Source organism: Pempheris klunzingeri, chromosome 1 (genome assembly GCF_042242105.1).
Source record: "Pempheris klunzingeri isolate RE-2024b chromosome 1, fPemKlu1.hap1, whole genome shotgun sequence".
Classification (NCBI taxonomy): domain Eukaryota; kingdom Metazoa; phylum Chordata; class Actinopteri; order Acropomatiformes; family Pempheridae; genus Pempheris; species Pempheris klunzingeri.
In genome coordinates, this window is record NC_092012.1 from 36,001,115 (window position 1) to 36,025,582 (window position 24,468).

The following is a 24,468-nucleotide window of genomic DNA, read 5'->3' on the forward strand; positions in this document are numbered from 1 at the left end:
GTTGTTGTCCCGAGTGTGGCGACCGCGGCAGAGACTGCATGTCTGATGGCGGCCAGGCGGCGTATCGTTTACAGGCTCCCTCAGCAGAAGCCCCTCACATGTCCGTCTCCAGCCACAGAGTTTGCCCTCTACTTAAGGCAACAAGAGTCAGGCTCAGCATTACAAGCCTATTAAAAGATACTTTTAATTATGCCCTGCTCTCCCGGGATCACTTCTTCCGTGAACTCTGTGTTTCTTTGGCATGTGCACTTAGGAATGGCACAACCAGAAGCACGTGTTGTTTTCTCCGTCCAATTAAAGGGCATGTTGACAGATTAAGGCTGCTTCTGGTTTGTGCTCCACTAACGCATTTAGGGAAGATGATGAACATGGAGGGGAAGGGGGGGGTGCTCAAAGACAGAGAGAGAGAGAGACAGAGAGAGAGAGAGAGAGAGGCTGATAGAAAGAGGAGAGAAAGAACATGCACATGAACCCTGAGGGATTAATGTGTTTACATTACCTGGGCTGTGATCTATCACCAACCTCGTCAACTTCTATTATGCATCACATACATAAGCAAGCAACAGACCTGGGAGCCCCTGCAACTCACTCATACTATTTCAATTGGATTAAGTCAGTGCAAATATCTGGGGCACGGCTCCCACACTGTGGTTTTAGCATTCTGCTAGTCATTTGATTTGTACGTTGTATCACTTTACCTTCGTGGAGGCACTGCAGGAGAACCTCCTACATGCCTCCAGAGCTTTAAGTAGTATGGGATTTAGACGATTACCATATGGCACCTATAGCACCTTCAAAACAAACACGCTATTTAGCCGTAGGTCTGCTCAGACTACAGTCGGGCACGGAAGCTCTCAGATCATGAATCAAAATATCCAGGTACACGCCGCTGAGAGGAAAGGAAGTGTGAATGTTGAGTGTGTGGATTCACTGTGTGTGACATTCGCTAACATGAGGTTTGTTCTGTAGCAGCAGCAGGTCTGTGTGCTTGTGTGTTAGACACTGGGTAGCAGAGGTGTGGCTTCACTGTATGGACGCTGCAGCGGGGCCCCCGACTGAGCCCACAGTCACGCTCCGGCTTCATTATATCCGATCAATATTCGTTTAGCCACTCAGCCTATTGACTCAATTCTGGAATAATATTCCAGGTCATTTGTCTCGTGGTGGAGGAGGGAGAATGATCCTGTTTGTACCGTCCCTCGTTTGGAAAAGGGGGACCGGGGTGACGGCGGATACACCCCGTGGATACAGCTGAGAGTAAATATTTTTGATAAAACACAGAGAAATCAATGGGTGCTTCCTGTGATCCATCTCGAGCGAATCAATCGTCATGGGAGCAGCTGGCAGCGTGGCGCAGGAGGACGGCGAGGCGGGGAGAGAGGGGCGCACGCTTTGTCTGATTCCTCTCATTTTGGAATCATTTCTCATAATAGGGTCATCATTTCATCACTTAGCCAATCCAGAGCCCTGCCACTCAGCCTTGAGGGGATCATGGGGAGTAGAGAGGGGGGAGAGGGGGGATGGGGGGGGCAGACAGGTCCCATCAGGAGTAAACTGAACACACACACACTTTCACTCCATACGTCTTCATTCAGGTCAATAAAAGAAAAAGAGATCACAAGAACAGAAGAGAGACTCTCAGCGGCTCTTTGTGCTTCATGTAAATCGAGTGATTTTCAAAGCCAAATAAAACCATCAAACCTGAATTGTGCATCAGCTTGTGTGAGCGGCCCATTTCTCAGGTAAGACGTTACACCTTTCTACTCACACACACACACACGGCCACATGTGTGGAGCAACAACAGCTTCAGAGAGCACATTTAATTCTTCTAAAATATGAGAGTTAGAAATATAAAACTGAACGTTGGGTTTGAGCACGTGTGTCCCATCATTTTCACTTCAAATAAGATACAGAGAATTTAATTGGTACAGTTTTATCTGTGTGTGTGTGTGTGTGTGTGTGTCGGGGTAGGGAGGGTGCATTCACTGACTGCTTGGTGACACGAGAAGACTTCCTCAGCATGGATGTGAACAAACTGAAAACACAAAGACAAACAATCAAATTATTAATTTTAATATATTTAAAAAGAAAAAAAAACAAATATATATTTATAAATATATAGAGATATTTATATATATATAAATACATATATTTTTTTAATATATATATACAGACAATTTTTTTTTTTTAAACACAAACTGTAGGAACAGCTGACGCCATCCCATTTGAACAGGCAGAGATAAATAAGCCCTGTTAAATGTTTTTAATAATAGCAGCTGATCACAGCTGTATAGGACGCCGGTGGTTTAGTCAAGTAGCTCAGTGCACATATGTTTAATCATTTAATAACCCCCTCTTCAAAAAATAAATAAATAAATGAAAAATGCAAGGTCAAAAATAAATTACATCCATTATTTGCAGCAGATCTCCCCAAAGCATTTGGAGCGAAAACTGTTTTGAATTTCAATTGGCTTCCAAGTGGCAAAAGCCCTCAGCTAATACATCAAAGAAAAATTGGTGTCAACTAATCGGTTTAGGACACAGATTTAGAATGGTTAAAAATCCCATGAATACTTGCAGCTTTTTTGCTGCGCACCACCACAGGCTGGGGAGCGGCACCGCTGACCTTGTGCGCTCCACAAACCAGTCCGCCGCTCACATCACCGGACTGTTTAACTCACCCGCCGCGCAATTAGTCCCCAGCACGCATAATGTTGTGTAATAACACCCTCTATATCCAATTTAGATTACACTCGCTCCCTGCGGCATTTTAAGTGGCATGCATCATCTTTCATTCACCTCCTCTGTGCCACGTAAAGCCGCTTTCATGCGTCAAAACCGAAGTCGTCCTCTCAGGAAAAAAAAAAAAAGAGAGAAGAAGAAGACGCGGTAAAACGAAGAGGAAAAGTTAGAAGGTGTCACGAGTACAAATCTATAGATGTATAGATGTATAGATTGTACCGGCACTGCGCCACAGCTGCCCACTTTGGCGCACCTACAACAGCCAGGCGCACCTTTCCACAGAAAAAAAGACGCACATGAGTGAAAGTGTACTCACCTGCAGCTCCTCCTCCACCGGAGCAGAGCTCAGGGGTGGAAGCTGCCTCCATGAGCTGCTCCTATTAAAGGCTCCGTCATCTCAGACCAGGTCCTCCTCCCACCTCAGAGGAGCCAGGGCGCGCTGAGGAGGACTCATGACACAGCGCCTTCCTCCTTCCTCCCGGCTCTGCGTGCAGCACACACAGCCAACAAATAAGGTCACCGACTCTCCAGCAGCTCACGTGATGGACACGAGTGGATCACCGTGGCTGCTGCAGAGCTGAGGACCAGGACTGAGACTGCTGAGGCTGCTGTTGGGAGAAAACTTGTAGTAATTAGTAGATTGTCTGAACACTACAGGAGGCTGTGAAAGTAGGTCTCATGGTATCACTGTCATCTGATTAGGCTCCACTGTAGGCTCGCTTTGTGTATCCCTCCTTCACCCCCCCCCCCCCTCTCTTCCCTAAAGTCTCCCACTGTACCAGCGTCACCGGCTCCTCTCTCCGGAGGTTTTCAGAGCGTAAAAACACGTGACAGTGTGTGCACACACTCTTTAGCAGCGCCTACAGCGATCCCTTTCGGCTTATCTGAGAGCTGAACTGGAGAGAGTCGATCAGCAGAGTGAGAACGGCTCCGAGAGGAATCATATTTATTACAGCTGATAACACGCTTTTTAACAAGCCCCGTCACTCAGGCAGGAGGCTGCCCCCCCCCCCCCCCCCATAAATGATCACTAAAATATCGAACAGGAAAATAAGAGGAAGAAACTAATATATCCATATTTGATCATATTATTAATAATAATATTAATAATAATAATAACTAGCTGAATAAATAAATAAATGTATAATTAATTATAATAATTAATAATAATAATGGATAATAAAAATAATGATAAATAAATAATAATAGTATTTTCTAGAGCAGTCTGATTTTTGCAGGTTTTGAATATGGAAAAATCTAAAAACATAAGCACTTGAATAAAAGCCCAGTGTTTGGGCCCTGGATGTGTCTGCGCTGGTCAGATGAGATTACATCCTCTGGTCCGGGCGGGTTCGGTGGAGCTGCGGCTAATCTGGCCCGGATTCAGGGTTCAGGACTTTGTGGGAGTGTGTGTGTGTGTGTGTGTGTGTGTGTGTGTGTGTGTGTGTGTGAGTGCTTCACTCCAGAAACTATCGAGCAGAGCGTTCAAACAAGAAGTGACGGCGCAGACAAAAGCTCCGAGAACAATTAAAGGCAAAGTTAGTTTACGCGCTCGGGCTGCTGTGGAGCAGTTCGGCCGACGGATCTTACTCTGACTTTTCAGCTGTCACGTTTCTCAGCGCTGCAACAGTCGCCTGGCGTTAGAAAGTCGACGTGCACAACAGCAGTAATCCATGTGAAACTCCCATTGCGGATTTTAAGAGAAGGCGCGCGGGGATCACGGAGCATCACTCTGTTGATTTACCGCGCGCTCTTAAAACGACGACTTTTTACGCACAAAGGAAGAAAAACAAGGAGCGCAGCGCCTGTTTCAGTCCTGCCGGTATCTGGCGAGCCCACATCCTGGCACACAACAGCCGATTTGTTATTGATCAAGTGTGAAAGTGACGGCTTCGCATGTGGAAAAAAGAAGAGGAAGGAGAAGAAGAAGGAGAAGAAGAGAGTTGGGAGTTGACAGACTCGCATGATGTCGCCATCCGAAGGGGGGCTGCCAGGCGCACTTGAGACTTACTGCAACGAGCCTTGTTAAAGAGGAAAAAAATAGAGAAATAGAGAATGAGAAGGATTGTTAGTTAACGCGAGAGAGGGAGGGGGCGAGGAGGAAGCAGAGGGAGAGAGAGAGCGAGAGAGGGAGAGGGAGAGAGCACGGCTTTGGGCAGGGCTGTGGTTACCCAGCATAAGCTTGCCTTTTCCTTCGGTGACTACACCCCGAGAGGAGGAGCGTAGTAGGCGTCAGGATCCTCAATTTTTCAACTTAGCATCTTGGCAGGACATTTTCCCAAGCAAAGCCCCCGTCCGACGGGTAAAAAAAAACTTCTGCGCGGGGCATGAGAGCGACGGAGCAGCTGAGATAAGGAAGGAGGAGAAAAACTACAGGAGACAAAACATCCGACGGGCAGCGGCTGGTTGGCAGCGACCACAATAATCCACCAACATCCGAGCTTCTCTTTGCTCAAGCACTTCTCCTTTTTGCCTTCACCGCTGTCATTCAGAAGGGACACACACACACACACACACACTCTCTCTCTCTCTCTCACACACACACACACACACACACACGGCTCTATGCGCTCCGACAGCAGCGCGTGAGAACAGAAAGGGGAGAAAGTGCGCAAGTTAAGTGGCTTCTAGTCTCCGGGCTCCAGCATGGCGTATCCTCAGGGCTACTTGTACCAGCCGTCCGCCTCTCTAGCCCTGTACTCGTGCCCTGCGTACAGCACCAGCGTCATATCGGGACCCAGGACGGAGGAACTTGGGAGATCCTCCTCGGGTTCTGCTTTTGCGCCCTATGCCGGATCTACCGCGTTCACCAGCGCCTCGCCAGGCTACAACTCCCATCTGCCCTACAGTGCAGACGCGGCGGCAGCGGCCACATTCACCTCGTACGTGGTGAGTAAACTAAAGGTGATTATTCCCTCTGATAGGAGGCAGAATGCGGCCGTGCTGAGTCGCTAGAGAAGCCTGAGGAGTCTCAGGGAGAAATGTGCGTGAGTGAGGAGTGCGTGGATCTAATGTTTCCGAGGCTCGGGTCCACAGACATGTTGATGAGCACACAGAAGTCACCTCACTGAGATGAGAGCACCCCACGGCTCCCCACTAAATTGTAGTTTTTAGGAGAAACATTGGCCGAAGCCTCCACGCTGCTCTGCGACGCGCCGAGTGGCCGCGATTTAGGTCACTGGAGTGGGCTCCAATTTCCCAGCAGCTGTAAAAGCTAAATAGTGAAAGTTAAAGAGAAAAGGCAGAGCGAAGGTGTGTGTGTGCCTCCTGCTGTGCTCGCCCTGGTTCCTGGTGAAGGCCTGCGGAGGCTGATGGGAGGAACAGGCGCAGAGACGGGGAGCAGGGCCCGGCCTGCTTAATGTTCAGGAGATTCTCACCAGCACGGAGTGGATTCAGTATTTTCTACTGGCGGGAAAAATAGGCCAGAGCACGCGGACACCGTGGAGATAATTATTAAAATACACAGAAACAATTTAAATATCAAGTTCCAACAAAGTCCGTAAACATTCACGTCAAACTTGAGCTGTGGATTAAAGCCAGTGTGTGTGTGTGTGTGTGTGTGTGTGTGTGTGTGTGTGTGTGTGTGTGTGTCCTCCTGAGTGTTTGGAGCCGTGTAGAAAATGACTGACAGAACTTTTCCTCACTTTGTGTGGACGGCAGAGCTCTCCCTATGACCACACCACGGGCATGGCCGGCTCCATAGGATACCACCCGTACGCAGCGCCCCTGGGCACCTACCCGTACGGGGACCCAGCCTACCGTAAGAACGCTACCCGGGACGCCACCGCCACCCTGAAGGCCTGGCTCAGCGAGCACCGCAAGAACCCCTACCCCACCAAGGGCGAGAAGATCATGCTGGCCATCATCACCAAGATGACCCTCACCCAGGTGTCCACCTGGTTCGCCAACGCGCGGAGGAGGCTAAAGAAGGAGAACAAGATGACCTGGACCCCCCGGAACCGGAGCGAGGACGAGGAGGAGGACGAGAATATTGACTTGGAGAAAAACGACGACGACGAGCCAAACAAGCCCACGGACAAGGGAGACTCCACGGACACGGAGGCAGGTCGGTGGCAGCGAGGAAAAAAAAAAAAAAAAAAGATTCAAAAGAAAAAAAAAAAAATCATCAATTTTTCATCGCAGTCGTTTCCACTCAGGGTGCAGAATTGATTGCTGCTTAATGGTGGTATATTATTTATAATGGGACAATTGCTTTAAATAATAATCACCTTGAACTCCCCTCGTTTGACTTCTCGGGGGCTGAATTGCTGGTGACGCAAAGTGTTTAGCACTCAATTTATCTTTAAGTGCAGAAGAAGGATCCAGCTGCCGGTGTGATAATTACCCCCCAGCCAGGAACTAAAACACCGGACTGCAGCTCATCTGCAGCACATTTTAGAAAAGCGTCCTTATGGGGGGGGGGGTTACAGCAGGATGGTCAGCGGTGTGTTTGGGGGGGGGTAAATGTGCAGGAATAATGAGTGATTATTGTGCAGTGTGGCCGAGCCTGTGTCTAACCCTGCTGTGTTTGTGCTGCAGACCACAAGCTGCTGAACCCTGGGGAGCTCGGCTGTGACACGTTTAAAGAGGAGAGCCACGGCAAAGACTCGGACCCCCTCCTCAGCGACTCGGAGTTAAAAGACCCGGAGGAGCGGACTACAGAGCTGCTGCCGGATTCCGCCAAACCGACCACCTCGTCTCCCTCGGCGGTGCCCCGGGGGGGCCAGGCCGCCGCGCCGCAAGACAAGCCGTCAGATTTGAGCCACGCGCCGGGCACGGTGACCAGCAACGTGACCTCTGTTATCCACTCGCCCCCCTCGGCCCCCAAACCCAAACTGTGGTCCCTAGCGGAGATCGCCACGTCCTCAGACAGGTGTAAGGGCAGCGGAGAGGCGCCGCAGGCCTGTCCCGGCCTGGGCCAGAGCGCGGTGATGGGCTCCACCGCGTCCCCGTCCCGGTCCTCCCCCCAGTGTCCGCTCCCCAACAGCACGGTCCTGTCCAGGCCTCTGTACTACACCTCCCCGTTCTACCCCGGCTACACGAACTATGGGGGCACTTTCGGACACCTTCACAGTAACCACGGCTCGGTGACCACGGGCTCCACGGCACATTTCAATGGATTAAACCAGACTGTGTTAAATAGAGCAGAGGCTTTGGTCAGGGAGAGCCACAAGGTCAGAGGCCAAACGCAGGTAGATCTTTGTAAAGACTCCCCTTATGAACTGAAGAAAGGTATGTCAAATATTTAATACCTGAATATTTTCCACTCACCGCGGACTTTTATTTATTTTTTGTGGTTGCATTTAAAAAAAAAAACAGAGAGAGAGAAAAAGAAAACGAACAATGATGAAGCAAATTCTGAGAACAGTTATTTTCTGAGTAAATGCTTATCTTCAAATTTTTAGTTTCTGAATGGTTAATCCTAAAATGTAACAAGAGTGGTCTTAATCGCTGCAGCCGCCTGAGTCTATTTGTATTAAAGACTAACATGTATATTTAATGTAGCATTTTTGTATTTAAAATGGACGACACACTATCTTTGAAGTAAATTATGGAAAAAAATATATTCCTACTTTGTGCAGCGCTGCTTTATTTGGGATCACTTGGCACCGATGATGCGTCCGAAGTGGACAATTAAAGAGAGAAATGTGGATTCGGTGGCAGATGTTTCAGGGGGAATAATGTGGGGGTGTGAGGCGGTGTGAGCTCTGACACAGGTGGGGGGGGGACAGGCCCCCGTCCGGCGGGGAGAAGGCTTCGGTCGGTGCAGATATTCAGGCGCACGGTGGCTCATTTCTCACCACTTGATTTTATTCTTTAAAATCCTCCTCCTCCTCCTCCTCCTCCTCCTCCTCCCTCAGCGGGCCCGTTTCTAAAAGTGGATATTGATATAATAACAACAGCGAGGAGTCATTTAACCCAATTACCTGTCGTGTTTTATGCAGAGCAATCAGGTGGTGAACTCCGGTAATGAGCTCGATTTTATGCCAAATTTAGGCCTCATTACTATTTTCCAAGGCGTGGCAGGCTGTTAAAAGGGACGCGGCCATGCATCCAGAACATACTGGCCTATTATATGTCATTAATGACCGAGAGCGGCTCGGTGATGGCGGCAGGCTGAGAGGAGGAGAGGCTCCAGTCCTCCTCTTCTTCCTCCTCTTCTTCTTCTTCTTCCTCCTCTTCTTCTTCTTGTTGCTCCTCTTGTTGTTGCTGTGCCGTGCAGCCCGTAGCCAGGCAGCCAGGCTGTCCTCTAACTCTTCCAACTTCTGCAGGTAGGTGTCACACTTGCTCCTAATTTCAGGGGGGCTCTTTGTTAATCCGTCACGCAGACCCTTCCCCATCAGACGGCCCAGTTAAAGAGATCACACTTATTATCAGCATCATAGCAACTTTGACAAGTGGATTAAAAAAAGGCACGAAGCACACAACCAGAGACCAGAGAGGGGGGGGCAGATGAAAAGACGGGAATATGTAATAAGAAAAAAGAGTTTTCCTCATGTTAAATCAGAAAATATCAAGCTACGGTGTTAGAAAAAAATCACTATTATTAGTAGTATTATTAACATTATTATTACTATTATTATTAACATTATTATTATTATAATTATTATTATTATTATTGGTTTAAACTCAGTGAAAACAGCCGGAGGCCCTCAGCACCATGGCCCACAGTTATTTCTCTAAATAACAGTTTGTTTTATTATTCGTTTATTCACTGACTGTTTATTCAGCACAATTAATTATTATTATTATTACTATTATTATTATTACTGTGATTCTTATTATCATCATCATTATTACTGTTATTATTATTATTATTATTCCTGCTGTCGGTGACCTCCAGTGAGGGAGGGGGGGCCTTTCATGGCTGCTGCCATTAATCTCAGTAGTTTACTTTGTCCCGTGTGAAACGTCCCCTGAGGTTCGTGTAATTCCCCCCCCCCCCGCCTTAATGTCCTCCACTCGGCCTGTTTTAATCTGACTCAGTGTGCTGCAGCACTGATTGCGACACATCAGCCGGCTAAATAGCATAATTATGTTTTTTCTCTGCTGATCCCCGGGGGGGCTGAACTGTTCGATGCAATGTCCCCTAAGAGAGTATTAGAGTTTTATTAGAAACTGCGTTGTTTCCTCTGGATTGATTGAAGAAGTGGTGTTTCTCACACACACACACACACACACACGCTGTTAATCATGTGTAGGACACCGGCTAAATACTGGGAACTACCTATTCCGTGTGTGTGTGTGTGTTTACATCCGAACACATCATTTATTCTAAATTAAATTTCTACATTTAAAAACTGGCTTCCACAAAAATGTCGGAGCCGAAACAGGCTGAAACACCTGAGCTCTGTGTTTCATGCTGTTTGTCGGCAGAGAGCATTTCAGGGCGGATTCTCACATTTTATTTACCCCCCAAAGGACCTCCGAATTTACCACCGAGCTCTGTCTCCCCCAACTGTTTTTATTAAATCACCCGGTGGGAGAAAAATCAGGAGCTGCTGCATTAATCCTCTGCACTGATCATACAGCCTAATTATCATTATTATTATTGTTATTGTTAATATTATTATTACTATAATTATTGTTAATATTATTGTTAATATTATACTATACTATATAATATATATATACAATACTATAATAATAAGAATCATTATTATTGCTGTTATTGTTATTGCTATTATTATTATTGTTAATATTATTATTAGGCCTACTATAATTATTATTACTATTAATATTAATATAATTGCTATTGTTATTATTGTTAACATTATTGTTGTTATTTTTATTAGTGCTATAGTTATTACTAGAATTATTATTACTATTACTATTAGTGTTAATATTATTATTCATCTATTTTATTCTACTATTATTATTTAAAATAACCTGAGTATTTCCGTGTGCCTGTAGGAAAGCTGGGGGTTCAGACAGTGTTAGACAGACACACATACTGTAGATATTTCTCTCTCTGTATGAAGCCTGTCTGTCTGTTATTCTCGGGTCGCTGCTGTCTGAGGGCCTGACGGCCTGCAGGACGCTGCTCTCTGCAACTTTGCACCAGTGTGCCCCCCCCCAGCTCCTCTCCCCCCGGCCTGAATGGCGTGTCGGCTCATTGTTGGATTGCCACAGTGTGAGAATACCAAGCAGGCCGAAACGGTTCCCACGTGTGGAAACGGGGAAAATAATCCTCCAGGAGAGAAAAGAGCGGATCAGGTCTGCAGCCTCCACTGAGACCGGGTTCCTGCTCCGGACAGAGAAATCAGCGCCGCCACGTCCATGACAGCGGGTTTTTAAACCGGGACCTGAAGGCCGCTGGACCTGCAGCAGGTCTGAGGGCCGCAGCTCCACAACACTGCATAGATCTGCTCACTTCAACCTGCTCAGAGCCGAGAAGTCAAACGCACCTTCTCGCCCTGAGGTCCAACATCGAATTAATGCACAATTAGTGATTTCATTCATTTTAGTGAAGAAGGAAAAAACAGGACCTGACAGAAAAAGTGTGGATGTGAGAGCCGCTGTCTGTTTCCTCTGAGGCTGGATGCTTTCCTCCTGTGTGTGTTCCACTGGGTTTCTGCCGTGTGCCACACTGACATCAGTCTAATACCAGACTGGGGGGAGCAGGAGGACGGAGGCCTGCTGGGGTCAGAGCGAAGATCAGCTGTGGGGCATTCAGACAACTGGAGGCTGCAGCACATCACCTTTTCCTCTCAGAGCCTCCAGAAAACACACACACACACACAGAGACACACACACACACACACACACACACACACACACACACACACAGAGACACACACACACACACACACAGAGACACACACCCCTGTGATGGAGCTGTGGACCGAACAGATCTGACAGCTGTCTCTGGACCGCTCTATGGAGCCGAGCCCCCCCCCCCCGCCCACCCCCCCAGCGCTACTGTGTGTCCACTGAGCTCAAGCTGAAACCGGAACCCGCTGATGAACACAGTCCCGGTATCACCGGAGGACCCGCTGCTCCACACCGAGCAGCGCGGACGAGCTGGGCTCAAATTCAGCTCCGGTGTGGAAATAGACACCCGCTGGACCTGACCTGCGCACATTAATCGATGGGGGGGTGGGGGTGGGGAGGGGGGTCACCAGCAGCGCGAGCGTTGCCAAATGTGGCATAAAAGAGGGTGAAATAAAAGGAGGGTGTCTTCAGAGGAGGAGCTCCTTCATATCTGTTCACATGTTTGTTCTCACTTCTGCTCAAGACCACTGTGGTGTTTGACAGGTGTGTGTGTGTGTGTGTGTGTGTGTGTGTGTGTGTGTGTGTGTGTGTGTGTGTGCTCTGATTTCTGGAATCAGTGCAGCACATGAGGCGCCCCCCCCCCCCTCTTCTCCATGAGGCAGTGAGCTGAGCACCAGCTCCTGTTTCATCAGCATCATGTCCGAGATGAGAAGCTAATTAGAGCCTCAGTGTTTCAGCTCTTGTTTGGCCCCAAACTGGAAAACCAACTTTCAATCAAACAACGGACTTGTTGTGTGAATTCACCCACTTTTGGAATCCTAAAACTCCCCCCAGGGGCATCCAGAGCGTCAGCGTTTGGCACCCCCAGCCCTGACGTTAAGTGGGGTTATAAAGGCCCTGAGCACAGTGGGGCCGGTGGCACTGAGTGATTTACTTCTGTTTTTCTGCACTTCACTCTCTGTTTTTCTATTTCTCCATGGAGTTCCTCTGGGAGAGATTACACGTGTAATTTTCAGCTGTGAGATGGTTTAAGTGTCCCCCCCCCCCAACATAAATAAAACATTTCTATGAAGAGGGGAAAAAGGGGGGAAAAACATTAAGGAAGAGTGATGAACTATGAAGTCCTCTGAGGCCGGGGGGGCCGAGTCCAGGAGGACTGAGGGATTCAGTTCAGCTGCATAATAATGAGCCTGTTTAGGAAGCTCGGACAATCTGTTGGTTTACCTTTCAGAATAAAATATGATGGATGTTTTAAAAAGGTGATCATCTCTATCCAAACACACACACACACACACACACACACACACACACACAGTGCCCCTGTCTCGTTGACCAATCTGCTCTGACAGCAGTGCGGCGTGAGCTCCTGACCCTGTGACTGCAAAGGGTCTGTGTTCAGTGGCCATGTAAGGGCTCTCTGGCGCCCACACTGGGGGTTCCTGCCCTGCCCTGGAGGAGGTGACACACACACACACACACACACACACACACACACACACACACACACACACTAGTAGCCCCCGCCAAAGCCCCTCAGGTATGCACAGCCACAGAGCAGTGAGTGTGTGCATCCCTGTGGAGGTGGAGTCACCGGCAGGTTCTCTGCACAGGTCCCGTCTGTGTCCGGACCCTCGGCCGGCCCCTCCCTCGCTCCGGTCACAAGGTGAGCAGGTTCAGCACGCCCCCGCCCACGCCCACGCCCCCGCCACCTCAGACAACGCAGCATCCTGCTCCTCCTCAGCAGCTCATAACACATGTAACTCATACCACAGATAATATAAAATAGCATAAGAGCCATGTAGTATTGATCCGGTCCAGCAGGGTCAGTGTGTCTGTGGTGGAGACGTGTTGAACGGTAATAATAACAGAGTGGATGTGGTTTGTGAGGAAGCATTAAAGGGCTCCGTACAGAAAGGCCTCTAATATTACAGTATTAATGCTTGTGATGAAGATTGATGAACTGTTTTCTTTCAGTGACTTCAGAGGGTCCAGGTGGGGGAGGGGGGGCAAAGCTGCCTGACTGTTTATTTACATTTGCCCTTTTTAAATGATCCCTTTCTTCTCAACATCTGCTCCACATTACCACACAGATATCTGTCCTAATGACCGCTGTAATGCCTGCGCTCACACACACACACACACACACACACAGTCTATAACATTAGCAGTGCCCAGGCTCAGCTGGGACACTTTACCCTCTCCAAACCACCTTGCACAACAAATGGACCTCCTCTCACTGCCTCACTCCCCTTTTGTTTGCTCCCAGCTTTCCACTTTTCCTCCCAGTTTGCTGCAGTCTGATGGATGCAAATGGGCACTTACTTAATTGGATCAGTTCCCAAGATGGAGATAAACGGGGCACTGCCTTTTTTCCCCCTCCCCAAGTTATTTTGAGCTGTGCTCGGTTCAGCGGTGTGTGGAGAGAACGTTAATGAGGAGGGGCGAGGAGACGCCGCCGCCGGACTCATTCAAAGCTCTGTGCTCCGGCCCGGCCCTCGCTCCCGCTCAACGAGGAGAGGAAGCTGCACGGGCAGGGCGCCGTGTGTGACGGTGCCTCAGCGCCAATTTACTAAAGTGCCTGCTGGTGATGCAACTCGGAAACTGTCCAATCAGGCGGCAGCGCGCTGGCTGCTCTGAGTTCAGGTGGCTGCAGGTCGTCAGTCAGCAGATACATCGGAGCACAAACGCAGAGGAAAACAGATCACTTTAGTTATATTAGCTCAGGTTACACTCAGCGCTCAAATGTTCCAGCACATGATTACCAATGAGGAATTTTCGGTACCCCCCCGCCCCCCTCCCCTCACACCACCAAAGAGAAAAATGAAAAAATCAAGAGGTGGCTTCCTGCCAGTGGGAGTGTGTTGGCTGCTGCGCCCTGATTAACAGGGTGGTTTACAGCCAACTCCAATAGGTAATCTCATCAGAGAGGAGCTTTAAACAGATAAAGACCTCCCCTAACTACCCCCCCTTACCAACTGCACGCCGTCCCGCATGAGACCTCCCATCTAACACAGTAACTGAGAGCCGCTAATACCTGGAGGAGGCTGACGCGGCCAGCCACAAACTAGGCTCAAATCTTCTGTTGACCTCGTTTTCAATAAAGGAGCCGCTTGCAGTCTGATGGCTAATTTGCTGCTCTTGCGTGGAGAGGCCATCTGGATGGAGGGACACGCTCGCTGTAGTAGGTAGGCATCACCTGCCAGCCTCGGCTCTCTGTGAGGACCCCAGCTCCGAGGCTCTGCCTCTGCATCTCACTGCACTTGATATGTTAAAACCCACGCGAGCTTCACAAAAGGAAGGGAAGAGAGGGGCTAATTGAATTTTGCACCATATGGTCACTACTGGCTCACTACTGGCTTTTTTCATCTCAAGTCAAACACGAGGTTATTTTGATCCAACGAGAGAAAATCCCTGGATGCATCTGGAGACATAACAGCAGTTCATTCAGTTATCAGAGGCTTTGTAGCCGGGCCTCTTTGTTGCAGAAGAAAGAGGAGGAATCCAAAACAAATGTGTGAAAGAGCTTTGGCTGCAGGAGGAACCCCTTGTCCCCCACAGCCTCCCTGTTTTTGTTTGGGGAGCTCGGATTGGGTTCACAGTAGCTGCACTTTAAGTATAGAAAGATCTGATTTATTAGCTTGTCAGGGGAAGCATTGTTCAAGAAAGCAATCAAAAAGCACTTACCTAGCTCCTCTAAAATTACTGCCTTTTTCACTGGCTAATTTGTGTAACTCCCATGGAGAGGCTGGCAAAGAGTTTGATGAGGCATATAATGATGATTAATGAATTTATTGCCCTGCTGCTCATCAAACGGTTGTACTATATACTTCTCTTCCTTTCTTCCAATGTGTTGCGCAGGCTCCAGAGCCACAGAGGGGCACCGACGAGATAGTGTTGCCCCCCCCCACCAGGCTGTTAACCTGGCTGACCTGATGGCCATGAGAATGCAGCGGAGGGTCTGCGGGCAGAGCGGCAGCACAATGGACAGTTTAATAAAAGCTTAAACTGGAAATGCGAGTAAACCTGCTGCAAGGTACACATGCTCTCAACTTTCAGTCTCTGATCACTTGTGTGGGAAAAGCCGGGGGGGTAACCAGATCCACACGGCTTCTTCTGCCCTCCACTGACACAACCAGCCCCCGCGGCCCCCCAGCGCCGCAGCCTCAAAGAGAGCGAGACGGGAGAAAGTCCCCAAAAGTAACGAGTCGACAAAAATCAGCAAGTACACACTCCGCGCAGGAAGTGACGGTCGAGCTGAAAAATGAAGGGGGGGGGGCTGTTTGCACGGAGCATTATTCTGTTCAAACAAGGCCTGCTCTCATCACGGCCGTGATTAACGACTGACGGGTTCGTGTGTGTCGGGGGGCTTCTGAGGAGGTCACCATGGGGTCAAAAGCACTTCTACATATTTGCTAAATAAGCCCCCTCCCCACCCCATCCAGCCTGCTCCCATAACTGTGGGGTCACGCATCTCTCCGTTCAACATTGTATGGGATGTTTACACTTGATTACACCCCCTGCCTTCCTATCCCCCGCTCTTTGGCCCACTGTGCTTGATTAAGTCCTTGCTTGTTCACCATTGCTGGCAACTAAAGAACGCATTGTTGCAACCCCCCCCCTCCATCCATCCCCATCCAAACACCACCACAACACACATCCCCACCCCCACCGGCACCCTCTTTGAGATCAGCTCCCTGGATAGGCTGTTTCTGCATTCACTGATTCATTAGGTTGGTCCCTTAAATACATCAAAGAGCTCCTCCGCTCACACAGTAAACCAATAAAAGCAATTAGAAGGCTGAATCTTCTCTGCGGCGCTCATCTCCCGGGTCCTACATTAGATAATGAAGGAGTTTGATGACATAAGTTTTCCGAGAAAGCTCACTTTCTGTCTCTTTCTAGTGTGCATACTCTTCCGCTGGTGGTGGTTCTCTGTAAGCCTGCAGTGCAAAGTAGCACACGCCACAGTCCCCCCCCCCCCCCCCCCCCAGTGACATGCGTGTAATTTGCCCATATATCACAACCCCAGAATTTGGAGTTAAAATTAGAAGCTATATAAAGTCTCATATGGTGAAAATATGCTTTGGCTCTCATGCGTTTAACGTTAAATGTAACCAGTTAAAGTCCTTTAAATATTCATCACCCCCCCACACCCCACCTTGTTCTCTCCCTCTTTCTGTGGAGTGGATGGATGGAGGGGTTTAGGTGGGGGCCGCTCTGGCTCCGATAACCTCATCCGAGAAGAAAAGCATTTGTCAGAAGGAGAAATTGAGATTCACTGAGCGCTGCCTGATATCGCCTTCATTCCTTCCTCTCAAAACAAGAGGCGGCAGCCCAATCAGGGCGATATGCAGATCACAGCGATACATTTTTCATGAGCATGTTTCATCCTAAAGCAGATGAAAAGGAAGAAGAAGGGCAAAGTGCTTATTAAACAAAAGATGGAATCAACAGAGTGAAAAATGGCGTCAAAATGAAGTTTCTCAGCGGGTGTTTTGCTTCACAAGTCGTTTCACTTCCCTGACAAGTGCGTCACACTCGTACCAATGACTGTATGCTAAACAGGAAACCTCCTCTGACGCACCTTGGTTGCATTTCTAGGAGGTTTCCTGGGCCGCAAGTAAAAAAAAAGGCTTTTTCCCTCTTTTATTGGAAACACATTGAACCAGCGGTCGACAGGTTCACTGGCATATTTCATCAATAGGTTATAATCACCCTGAGTGTCACCTGTGAGAACCCTGGGATTTAATAAATGATGCTTCAGCTCACACACACACACACACACACACACACACACACACACACACACACACACACACACACACACACACACACACACACACACACACACACACACACACACACACACACACACACACACACACACACACACACACACACACACACACACACACACACACACACACACGGCATGAAGACGGAGGAGGGACATACACAAGATAACTAGAGAAAACAGACTTATGATGAGTAGGGTGTGTATGAGCTCTGTGTGTGTGTGTGTGTGTGTGTGTGTGTGTGTGTGTGTGTGTGTGTGTGTGTGTGTGCTGAGGCGAGAAAGTGGCGTTAATGTCAGAATAACAATAAATACACGATGCAGCAACAATATCAGAATACTAAAAATAAAATGATGTGATGATACATGTTATCACTATCTCTGCCTTATCAATACCATATTAGACTATATTAAAGTGATGACGGGGTGATCACAGGTATGTGAGGATGCTCCTTCAGTCACAAGAACAAAAGAAGTCTTTCTGTGTCTCTGATAAAACCCAAACTCCATCTTGTCCTCTGGTGAAGACTCATTAAACACAACCAACACGTTCAGCCTCCATCACCGGACACCAGAGGTGCTCAGCCGGCCATTCCCTTCAAGTGTTTGGTGGAAATAAACTGAAAATAGTAAAAGAGCCTTCCCATGAGGCAGTGCACCAGCAGAGGACAGCGGTGTGCCCCCCCCCCCTCAGTCCTTGACCTGTTGACTGACTCACAAATGCACCAACTTCATTAGCGGGTCAGCAGTCGGCACTCGCTCCGTCATTAGTAAATACACGAGTATTGACACACACATATAGTGGAAACTGCAGATTATCTCATCGCCTGCAGCAGTTTTAGCTACACGGCTGCAGGGAGCAGCACTCATGGGGGGGTGGGGGGGGGTCACCCAACCAATTACAACTGTTCCACCTGAAGCAGTCAATAGCAAGTAAAACCTTGATTCATTGTCAGAAGTGCATGGATAAAAATGCTAAGTAAAAAAGGGAAAAAAAGATATATGGAGCGGTGTAATAAGCGTCCAGTCAGACGGCCCTAGTTTGTGTGCATAATTGCTTTAATGTGGGCTATTAAGCCTAAGTGGATCTGATTTTACTGTCTGCCCTACATTCACCAGGATCGCTGCCATGATCAATACTTATGATTTGTAAGTCACCAGCCATCGATGGCACAGTGTGAGAGTTAAGCGTTTGACCTTGTGAGGAGCAGCTCTTTCCTTGTTCTTCAGACGGTCAAAGGGCACACGGACGCTGGGGGGGCCAGACGGGACGAAGGCTTTATCTGGATGTGACTTCAACAAACTCTGGCCGTCCTTCTGAGACAATCACATCTTTACGAATGTCTCTCACACATTTGGTGACAGTGAAAAAGGCTTCGTGTGGCAGCTATAATATCCCACCGCTGATAATACGTCCACAGTTATTACTGAGTGACATCAAACTGAAAGCACGCAGGCAGGAGGACGGTGGAAGGACGTGTGGGGGGGAGGGTTGAGGCTTTGGCTGGGCTTCTGGCCTACACATTCCTCCTCAACATAAAGTCTGTTTAGAGCACGACGGCGTGTATGGAAGTGACACACACACACACACACACACACACACACGCTTCAGATTAGACGCTGAGCCTGAGTGACTTAAACAAGGAGAGATAACTCTTTGTATGGTGACAGATGGATAAGCAGAGCTATCTCAGGCTGTAATCTTGGAATAGTTTGAGACACTTTGTGTTTTGGCAACAGACGAACACGACATGTGATCCCCCCCTGAATGAATGAGCAATAGTGTTTTAAGAGAGCGGGATCTGTTTTTGATTCGTGTTGTGTCATGTTTTTACCGTAGGCGATCAGACACCAACATCTGGCACGATCACCCTCAAATCCAACAAAAATGTCACCGTAATATGATACATGACAGTAAAACTGTGAAGCAGCACAGGTAAACAGATGGATGGCTCGCACATATTTGAGGTGTGCGTATCATCCGTCTTATCAGGCTACAATATCTCTCTCCACAGCTATAAATGTGTGTCAGTGCATGCAAAGGTATGTGTCAATACACTAAGTACAATCACTCAAGTTGTGGTGGTGGTGGTGGTGGTGGGGGGGTGGACCAATTGAGATGTACTTGCCTGCGATCAATAGAGAAAACATCAGAGAGGAAGAACTCCCAGCCTCATTAGTATTAGCCTGACACTGGTCAATCACATGTGCTCTTAAATCTCCCGTGTGCATGTCTACACGTGTCCGCACACGCGTGTGCATGTGTGTTACACAACAATACACATGTTTGCAAAATGAATATGAGCGCTTTCAAACATGCTGTGGATGTGTAAGCATCAAAGTCTCCACTAAGTGGTAATTAAGAAACAAAAATCATTGGAGCTCTCTGATCTCCCCGTCAGTCACACGTGTTCCCTCCGCAGCATTATTCTTGTATCAGCTCGTCCACAATCTCGTGTTTCCACTGAGCACACTCTGACCGCAGGCATTTCTTGACCAGCGGCTGGAGCTCACTTTGACTGAAATCCGCCTTCAGAGTGTGTGTGTGTGTGTGTGTGTGTGTGTGTGTGTGTGTGTGAGCCTAGAGGAAGCAGGACCAGAGGCAGCTAACACAACACAATGATCAAGTGCTTGTAGCATGAGCAGCCAGAGTACACAGAGCTATTAGATGTGAGTGATACGGTTGAAGTTACTCCTGTGAACTTTGCCGTGACTAGACGCTTGGTGCTGTTTGGGGGGAGGAATTCTAGGGGGGGTGTGGGGGGGACCACTTGAGTTGGGGGTGTGCGGGGGTGTAAGGCCTAACAGTCGATATTTATCCCAGCGGCCACACAACTCCCCTCTTGTCTCCGGTTGGGTTTTGACTTCTAAGTGCTGCCATTCTTTGGTGCACAGAGCGAAGGCAACACGTGTTTCTGACCACACGCTCTCTGTTTTTCAGCCTCTCGCTGCCGCTGCAGAGAACCCGGTTATTAACACAAACACTGGCTGACACTTGTTTGTGCTTTTAATTGTGTCTGGATGTTATGTCTCTTGTGAACACATACATTAGCATTTCTCTGGCACAGAATAATCACTCCTTCAACCGCAACAGCATGCAGACAGAGCGCAGGAAATTACCACATGCAATCATGTTTGCTGCACAAGCACATTTGGCTTCGCTCGGCTCCTGTACAGTCCGCCTCCCCCACTCCGTGCCGGGCCGCGGGTCGGGGCTCTCCGTCGACGCTGCCTCGTCTCAGCCCAGAGCAGTGTCGGCGAGGTGAATCATAGAAATGATGTCAACGGTGTGAAACTATCAGAGGGCCGTGGAATAAGGCGAGTGCGGCGGGGAAGGGAGGCACTCTGCCGTGTGCGATAATTAGTGCGCGGAAGTCGGCATCCATTAACATGGAACTGCTGTTTAAAAATAACAAGGAGCGGTGGGACAACAGTGCAGGGATGAGCACAAAATATCACTTTCTCTACTTGCAGACTGCTGTGTGATTATCAGAGACTTCACAGAAACGCTGAAATGATTCTGTCAGAACACATCTAGACTTTCCTCCTCTTCATCTCACTGATACAACACGACCGACAAAGAAAACCTCCTACTCTTTAGGCCTCGCCACATACTGTGAACAAAGCAGTGGTGTGCCAAGGATTACACTGTAAAATATGCATGTCCCAATGAAATATGTATACGGCCGTGTGTCATCAATGACATGGCTTCTACAAAGGCTGCAGCGCGTACACAGGAGCGCCTGCTTCTCTGATTCTATTCCCTTGACTTTAATTGGTGGAGACACAAGAAAAGACTCATCTGGGGGAATAATTACGCCTGACACCGACGTATTTGGTGTGCATCTTAACACGTTTCACTGAACCACTCATTTACTTTATTTGAATAACTTCTAGAATGGTAATAAAATAGCATGCAATAAAAGGGGCTCAGCGCGCCAGCCGGCATTGTTTCTGAATTAAACGCCCCAAATATCTTCAGGAAATAAGATTGTTTTCCTGCGGATGGGGGCCTAATCTACTCAGTCATGGTGGTTTGAAGAGGGAATGTTTTCAAGTTTTAACAGGGTTGGTTCCAGCACCACGAAGAGGGGCTTCTCTCTTCCTCTCCCCCGCCACCACGAGGGAAGGAGGTTACAAGGATGAGCCGTGCGCCACAGCCTCTGCAGACCTGCCTGGATGCACAGGACCCGTGCAGTGCCACCGATGATTAGACGATATTCACGGAGATGAGCGCTGTATCGCCCACGCGCTGCACATCCAAACTTTGTCCTCCGAGCAGAGATTAAAGAGCGGGCTCTTTTGGATTCATTACAAGAGCTAAGCCCAAGGCTAGAGGGCCACCGGATAATCTGCTCATGACTCAGACTCCCACAATCGACACAAAGCGTTAGAACCATAACAGTTTGACAACAGTCAAGTAGGAGAGGGTGCAGCCGCGGGGGGGCCGTGTTAGTCAGTCGCCTCTAGCTGCTTGGCTCTGGGTCTCAGGTGTCCGCCTCTCTGCAGGTATGTGTTACCATAATAGAGTGGTTAAGAGGGCCCCCTTGTCGAGGGCCCTTCCCTCCTGTCTCGGCACACTGACTCCAGTGTGAACGGGGGTGCCTGGCCGATTTAGCGCAGTCTTGTTAGATTGAGTATTGCACAATGGAAACTGTCATGCGGCTTGTAATGTGTAATTGAACTTGGAGCCATTTTGCTTGAGAATACTCAGACGCAGCTCGATTGGATTTCACTTGGAAAAGCCGACAGACGTCCGGCGCTCTGTTTGCTCAGAGGCTCGTTTTTTGGAGCAGGGACTCTCCTAAGAGTCGCTTTTCCCAAACGGCTGCGTGTCCAGCGCAGTTGCACCCTTCTCTTATGTCCCCAAAACCACAATCAGCCCCCGCCCTCCAACCCCCACACCGCTTTCTCACAACCCACCCCACCCTCGCTGGGACTGTTTTGTCCTCTGGAACTTTCATTATGTGAAGAGGATAAAAATACAGCACCCTGTGAATTTATGGTTCCTTCAGAGTTGCCATTGAAAATATGAACTTTTCAGACATTCGCCCTGAAACCAGAGTAAGAAAACAGAGCAACCACAGCGTTTATACAGAGTCACCGCAACACAGAGGCCTACAGGCACTGCACTCACACTTACAGCTTCTTGGTATTAAGGCCCAGACACTTCAGGCCCTCCACACACACACACACACACACACACACACACACACACCCATAGCATGAGTAAACATTCATACAAGCATATAAACATTTAAACATATCCACATGTGTCTGTACGGGGAACATGAGCATGCAGAGACAAACATGCACATATCTGCACACAGGAAACACCCCCCCACACACACACACACACACACACACACACACACACACACACACACAGATAGTCAGAGTGACCATAATCCATTACGTCCTCTTGGATATGTTAGAAATGTTTGTGCCAGTTTTAAAGGGCAGTCCGTATATCTTATCCCTCTCCAGTATAAACCTCTCCTCCCCGTTCCGACCTCAGACACAGATGACACATCCCTTTAAACATCCCTTTCACTTGCATGGACACATGACTCAATGATAATGACAGTATTGAGTGTTTTATAGAGTCATAATTACAATTACATCTAAACCTCCATTCTTGGGAGTTTATGTCCATCCCCACCTTCCTCTCTTTCTCTCCCTCTCTCTCTCTCTGTCTCACACTGACAGCTGCTTTTCCTGGGAAAGCGCCGCTTTTCTCAGACGATAATCTATTGCCGTCCCCCCATCGCTTACATGTAGCTACATGGTGAGTCAGTGCTGTAATTCCGTCATTAGCTGGATAATGTGTGTGCTGTCTGTGTGTTAAAACTCTAAGTGCCAGCTTTGGTGTGACCCCGGGGCAGCCTGTGGGTTTGACTGATGCCAGTCTGCCCACCAAGCGTCATTTGAGCTCCGTAATGGATTTTTGTCCAGCTCACTTTGGCCTAGATGGGCTTTAGTGTATCAGGACCTTCAAGTGTGTGAGGAGTGGATGCTGCTGCTCCTTCTACCAGACAGCAGCTCTCCTGCGTTTGGAAGCTCCACATCCTTTCATCTGCTCTAAAGGTTTTAGAAGCTATAAATTCAGATCGAGCAAAAAAAAGAAGCCTTTGTGTATTTTAACCGAGTGGTCACAATACATAATGTGCTTTTTATTAAAATCGCCGTCTCGCACTCCACCTTTGTCTTTTCCGGATGAACTTGTTGACCGCGCTCGGTGACACAGGATTCACAGCAGTACACAGTAACACCCAATCACCTCCAGCCACTTTCTCCACAGCCAGCCTTCACACCGGCTGCCAGAGACAGACACCTCTAAATCAAAAGTGGAATTACAGTAAAACACGGGTTGTATTACGCCAATACTTTAAGGTACATCGAAAGACACACTGCCAAATTGATAAAACATGTCTCGGCTCAGTCCCCACCTGTCTTTTTCCAATAACAAACCCACACAATTAAGTTCTAAACTCAGCCATAAATCTTCCAGGACGCATGTTTAAAGAGTCCCTGCAGGCAGGCAGACATTTGCTTTTGATTGCAGCGTGAGAGCGTGAGGGAAGAAAGAAGTTAGTGTCTGGTTTTTGAGATTTGATTTAAAATGTCATATGCGTTTATATATGTACCGTATAAATATATACATACATACATATATACACGTCTGTGTGTTGGCTCATGTGCTGCAATGTAGACATGAAGCTCTGTGTGTGTGTGTGTGTGTGTGTGTGTGTGTGTGTGTCTGTGTGTATCTGTGTGTGTCTGTGTGTGTGTGTGTGTGTGTCTGTGTGTGTGTGTGTGTGTGTGTGTCTGTGTGTGTGTGTGTCTGTGTGTGTCTGTGTGTGTATGCGTGTGTCTGTGTGTGTATGTGTGTGTGTGTGTGTGTGTGTGTGTGTGTGTGTGTCTGTGTGTGTGTGTGTGTGTGTTTGTGTGTGTGTGTGTGTGTGTGTGTGTACGTCACATTCAAACACCTTATTCAATCACAGATGAGCTCCTACCAGCCCATGACAAATCTCCACCTGTGTGTGGGATCAGTGTTGTTGCACATGTGGGAGCTCGCCCTGATCCCACAGCCTCTGCACTATCATCCACCACCTGAGGCCCTGCCCGCCCCCCACCCCCGCCCGCTTGGCTGACTGACTGACGGGAGAATCTCACCTGACAAAACGCACCAGTGATTGATCACAGAGGCTCACCT

General features: G+C 48.4%; 1 protein-coding gene across 2 annotated transcripts; it reads left to right on the forward strand.

Moving 5' to 3' along the window:
- The first annotated feature begins 5,389 nt into the window (after positions 1-5,389).
- irx5a (iroquois homeobox 5a) lies at positions 5,390-8,037 on the forward strand. 2 transcript variants are annotated; one of them, XM_070834266.1, is made up of 3 exons: positions 5,390-5,632; positions 6,404-6,809; positions 7,283-8,037. In XM_070834266.1, the coding sequence occupies exons 1-3, from the start codon at positions 5,390-5,392 to the stop codon at positions 7,990-7,992; spliced, it is 1,359 nt and encodes a 452-aa protein (XP_070690367.1). In that variant the 3' UTR covers positions 7,993-8,037. The 2 variants fall into 2 exon arrangements, with proteins under 2 accessions (XP_070690367.1, XP_070690375.1); XM_070834274.1 differs by having other exon boundaries at positions 5,560-5,625.
- Positions 8,038-24,468: the final 16,431 nt, after the last annotated feature.

What these genes read in the sequence shown, in the direction of transcription:
- irx5a (XM_070834266.1), top strand. Translation starts at nt 5,390, where the DNA reads ATGGCGTATCCTCAGGGCTACTTGTACCAGCCGTCCGCCTCTCTAGCC. An exon ending in CCACATTCACCTCGTACGTG is followed by an intron (nt 5,633 to 6,403) that starts GTGAGTAAACTA and finishes TGTGGACGGCAG; the next exon opens with AGCTCTCCCTATGACCACAC. An exon ending in CTCCACGGACACGGAGGCAG is followed by an intron (nt 6,810 to 7,282) that starts GTCGGTGGCAGC and finishes TTTGTGCTGCAG; the next exon opens with ACCACAAGCTGCTGAACCCT.